This window comes from Phytophthora parasitica (assembly GCF_000247585.1).
Source record: "Phytophthora parasitica INRA-310 unplaced genomic scaffold supercont2.22, whole genome shotgun sequence".
In the NCBI taxonomy this organism is placed as follows: domain Eukaryota; phylum Oomycota; class Peronosporomycetes; order Peronosporales; family Peronosporaceae; genus Phytophthora; species Phytophthora nicotianae.
The window spans coordinates 519,266-523,239 of NW_008649008.1; the positions used below are offsets into that span (position 1 = coordinate 519,266).

Consider the following 3,974-nt stretch of genomic DNA (forward strand, 5'->3'; position numbering starts at 1 on the left):
GTTCGTTTCCAATGCAGAGTCTTCACTTGCGTTCCTTCGATAGATCGACCTCTCCAGTCGATCTGCGGCAGCGTATCCTCGAAGAATGGGATTCCAAGGATACAGTCGAATTCGTCGGGTATGCGGTATATTTGTACGCCTCGCCCAACCCAGACACCATGATTTCAAGGGGAAGTACCTCCAGTTCCGTTTCGACAATCTGGTGGCCTCCGAGTTTCACACGAATGTTCTTATCATTGAACTTCGTGGCCTTGAGTCGATGTTTCTCGACCCACTGTCTGGACACGTAGATTGTGGTTGCTCCACAGTCCAACAGCATTCTTTGGGTCGAAAAGGTCGCGCCACTAACGATGATTTCCCCCTCGACGGAGAACAGTGGACGCTATTTGTAGACGAGAGGGTTTTCGCACAGAACGTTAAGGCTGATATTCTCAAACTTAACTTATCCGGCTATGTTCTTCTCCACGACAGGACCCTCATTCACTGACGTTGTTGCCCGTTTCTCTGCTTCTCTTGCTCCCTCTTCCAAAGGAAGCAGTTGGCCTTGATATGGCAAAGTTTCTTGCAGTGGAAACAGGAACGACCTTCGGCTCATTTCGTGTTAGTCTTCGGCTTGAAACGCCCTTTACCACGGAACGCTTTTCCTTTGAACGACTTGTCATGACTCAGTGCTTGATCAGTGGAAGGTTTCCGCTTGTCTTGGCGAGTGTGGCGTTCGCGCGGCTCGTCGACGAAGTGTGTCACCTCGTACTTGACAGCAAGGTTCATTGCGTCGCTCAGGGTCTCTGGGTTCTCGAGCTTGACGTAGTTACGCGTGCGCGGCTTGAGACCGTTCGCGTAGTATAGTACTTGGTCAAGCACGCTCATTCCTTCGACTCGGAAGATCAAGGCTGAATACTCGCCGTTGTAGGTCTCGATGTCCGTTGTCTGCTTGAGGCGTTGAAGCTTCTCACGCAGGACAGACTGGTAATTCGACGCTTCGAAGTGTTGGAGCACATGCTCACGGAAAATCCCCCACGTGTGCTCCTCCACTCGAGTTGTCGAAGACCAGTGCAGGAACCATCCGGACGCCGGATTTTCCATTGCTGATCCGGCGATTCCAGGAAGACTCGCGCTCGTGTCTTCAATTGGAATGTTGTTGATGCGGCAGGCATTCTCGATCTGGAACAGCCATTCGTGGACGTTTTCCCCCTCTTACCCGTGAACTTGGGCAAATGGTTCGGCACGTTCGTGCGGTCAGCCATCGCTTGGTTCAGCCGATCGATCTCGGCGCGTAGCTGGGCGATTCTTGGCATGGGCTCCTGGCCAGCTTGCTGGGATCAACAAGTGCTACCAGTTTTTTTTTTTAGGATACGCTAGCTTGGGGGAGGGCGCGCGAAACGAGAAGTGCCGCCCCCACAGTTCAGGCGGATAGAACATTCTAGAAGGTTCCACGGCCGCCCTACATCTGCCTTTCTGTATTGCATACTGAATCTAAGTTAAACTGAGCCTGCCTCTGATTGGCTACAACTCTACACCTATCATATCTGATACAGTTGCGCTGCCATTGTTCCCGATCCCCCTCAATTGATCGTACCGTTCCGGATGCGCTTCCATCAGACAATTCCGCTTCCGTGACGGCTGATCACAAGTGGACGCATTCACCCGTTTAATACGTTGACGGTCGCATGCGAGCACAATCCGACGAGGCCTCTTTTTCTTGTCTTGTACACCACTCTTGTGGTAGACTGCGTACTGCAAAGGTGTTAACAGCAGCACGCTGTTAACGACAATGTTGGTGCCATTAAGCGACCTGTTCAATGCACAACACACAACAAAACGTTAGTGCCATATATGTAAACATTACATAATATGGACATGGTTGCACAAAATATAGTTCAGAGCGGTACGATTGGCTATTTGTGAGATTTGATGCTAAGGGTAATTACTCTGGTTGCAGGAAATGCATGGAATCGGGTATCTACTTTGAAATCGTACCGTACCCACTCTGATTTGTATCAGTAGCAATTTGACGGTACTGGTGTGACTCCAGATCCAGATAAATCGAGCTGTATTCTGCTCTGTGATGACTGCGTGCCAAAGTCTTCGACATAGCGACGCCTGAGTGGAAGTCAGAAGCAATAACCCGTCGCACACCATTCGTAAGACACGGACGACGAAGAATTGGGTGTTCTGATAACCTTGAAGAAAGAGGATGGTTTTCCTCCGTGGCATTTCTTCGATGCTGCACTTCCCATCGCTTGGGAGCGCCTTCACTCGGTATATCCTCACTAAGTTCACTTTCATCGGAAAGCCACAACGTCTAGATGTTGGCTTATAGTCGTAGCGAGCGGTGAACGCATTCACTGGAGCTCGCGCGGCTTCAGGTGAGGCAAAGGACGATTCTGGCGGACACGGTAGTGACCAGACACCCCGACCGTCAGGTACGGTACGCGCGACCCATTCGACAAACACGCAACTACAGTGGATGACGATATAGAAGGCCTATCACCCCTCTGCACTGTTATCAGGAAATTCGACGCCCCAAGGCTTACACTATGCACTGTTAGCAGGCTTATTATCATATACTCTTGCCATGGAATTTTTAGTGTTGTTCCGCAGGTCCAAAAGACGGAGGGTTGTGAGTAGTGGTAGTTCCTCGATGCTGGTCGCTAAGCTCCATCGCATACTTTGACTAAATGCACTTCAATGGGGCAACCGCAATGTCGTGACTGGGAATTGCGGCCCACAAGTGGAAATGTACGCGCGTTTAGCTCCGTGGCGGCCACATGCGATCACAATGCGCCGCGTCGTCTTTTCATAGATTTTGGACTTTTGTATCACAGCATAGCCATAACGGGCCGCGAATGAGTTTACGGCGGCTCGTGAGCTTTCGGTGTAGCGTAGAAGGACTCAGGAAGGCGTGGCAGGGTCCAGTGTTGCTGATGAGGAAGCTACCTCCGGCGGAGAGGAAGGAGGTCGCGTTGGACATAGTAACGATAGCGTCAATTGTGGTCTATTGTTGACGCAATTCTACAAATCAATTGGTTAGAAAGCAGGACCCATCAGTCAGCAATATGGAAAAAGCACAGTGAGAATGATGGTCACTTCAACTTGCGATTCGCAGCCCTTTGTACAGTTAGCAGGCGATGATACTGTCGGTAAACTGTGAGTCCACTAGGCGACGATGACCAGAAAACGATAGACAATGAAAATCAATGCCAATAAAATCGCTCCACATCATGTTTTAGTTGTAATCTTACCTGAGCCCGTGACTGGGAGGGCACTCGAAGTACCTCACGCCTTTGATAGCGCCGTCATTTTTACCCACTGGTGAGCTCAAAGCGACGCCTACGAATTCACCTTTCGCATAGTGAACGTGGCCTGTGAACTTGACAATCTGTTGGCAAACAGTATTAGTCTGCATTGTCCGTATCAAACATGTCATGTTGTGTGCATAGATACTTACCCCTGTGTGCTTCCCATGTATGTACACTTTGCTCCCAACTGTTGGTGCAGGCATGTTGGCTTTCTCAGGCCCGGCACACTGAGATTTAGGCTCATCCTGCCTGAGCGGGGTGCACTTTCCCGTCGTCTTCTCTTTCATAGAGAATATTGAGTCAAAGTTCATACCTGACCTGGCAACAAAGCTCGCCATCGACATGAATTCATCCTCCAGGTTAGACCTATCACAGCAGCAAGACATTAACGGTCAGCTAAAAGATAAACAGCAATCCACAGTACATGAACGTACAGCTCTGAGTCTGGATTACCAAACACCATGCCATGTGCGAACATATCCATGAACTCATGGTCGACGTAGGAAGGGAAGCCAGGAGACTCATGAGGTGTTCGGCGCTTGCCACCTTTACGTCGAACATTGACACGCACTCCACCATTGCCCTTCTTCCGTTTGCCATGGCCACTGCTACGTCGTGTCGCTTGTGGGGGTCCGAACAGCATGTCGAACATGAAGAGCATCTCCTCCATCGACG

The 3,974-nt window shown here is 50.2% G+C and overlaps 1 protein-coding gene across 1 annotated transcript; it reads right to left on the minus strand.

Moving 5' to 3' along the window:
* Positions 1 to 3,083: 3,083 nt before the first annotated feature.
* On the minus strand, positions 3,084 to 3,969 carry PPTG_10593 (hypothetical protein; the record flags this gene model as incomplete). Its single annotated transcript, XM_008905973.1, has 4 exons — positions 3,084 to 3,108; positions 3,243 to 3,379; positions 3,449 to 3,665; positions 3,734 to 3,969. The coding sequence occupies 4 exons, from the start codon at positions 3,967 to 3,969 to the stop codon at positions 3,084 to 3,086; spliced, it is 615 nt and encodes a 204-aa protein (XP_008904221.1).
* Between the last annotated feature and the right edge of the window lie 5 nt (positions 3,970 to 3,974).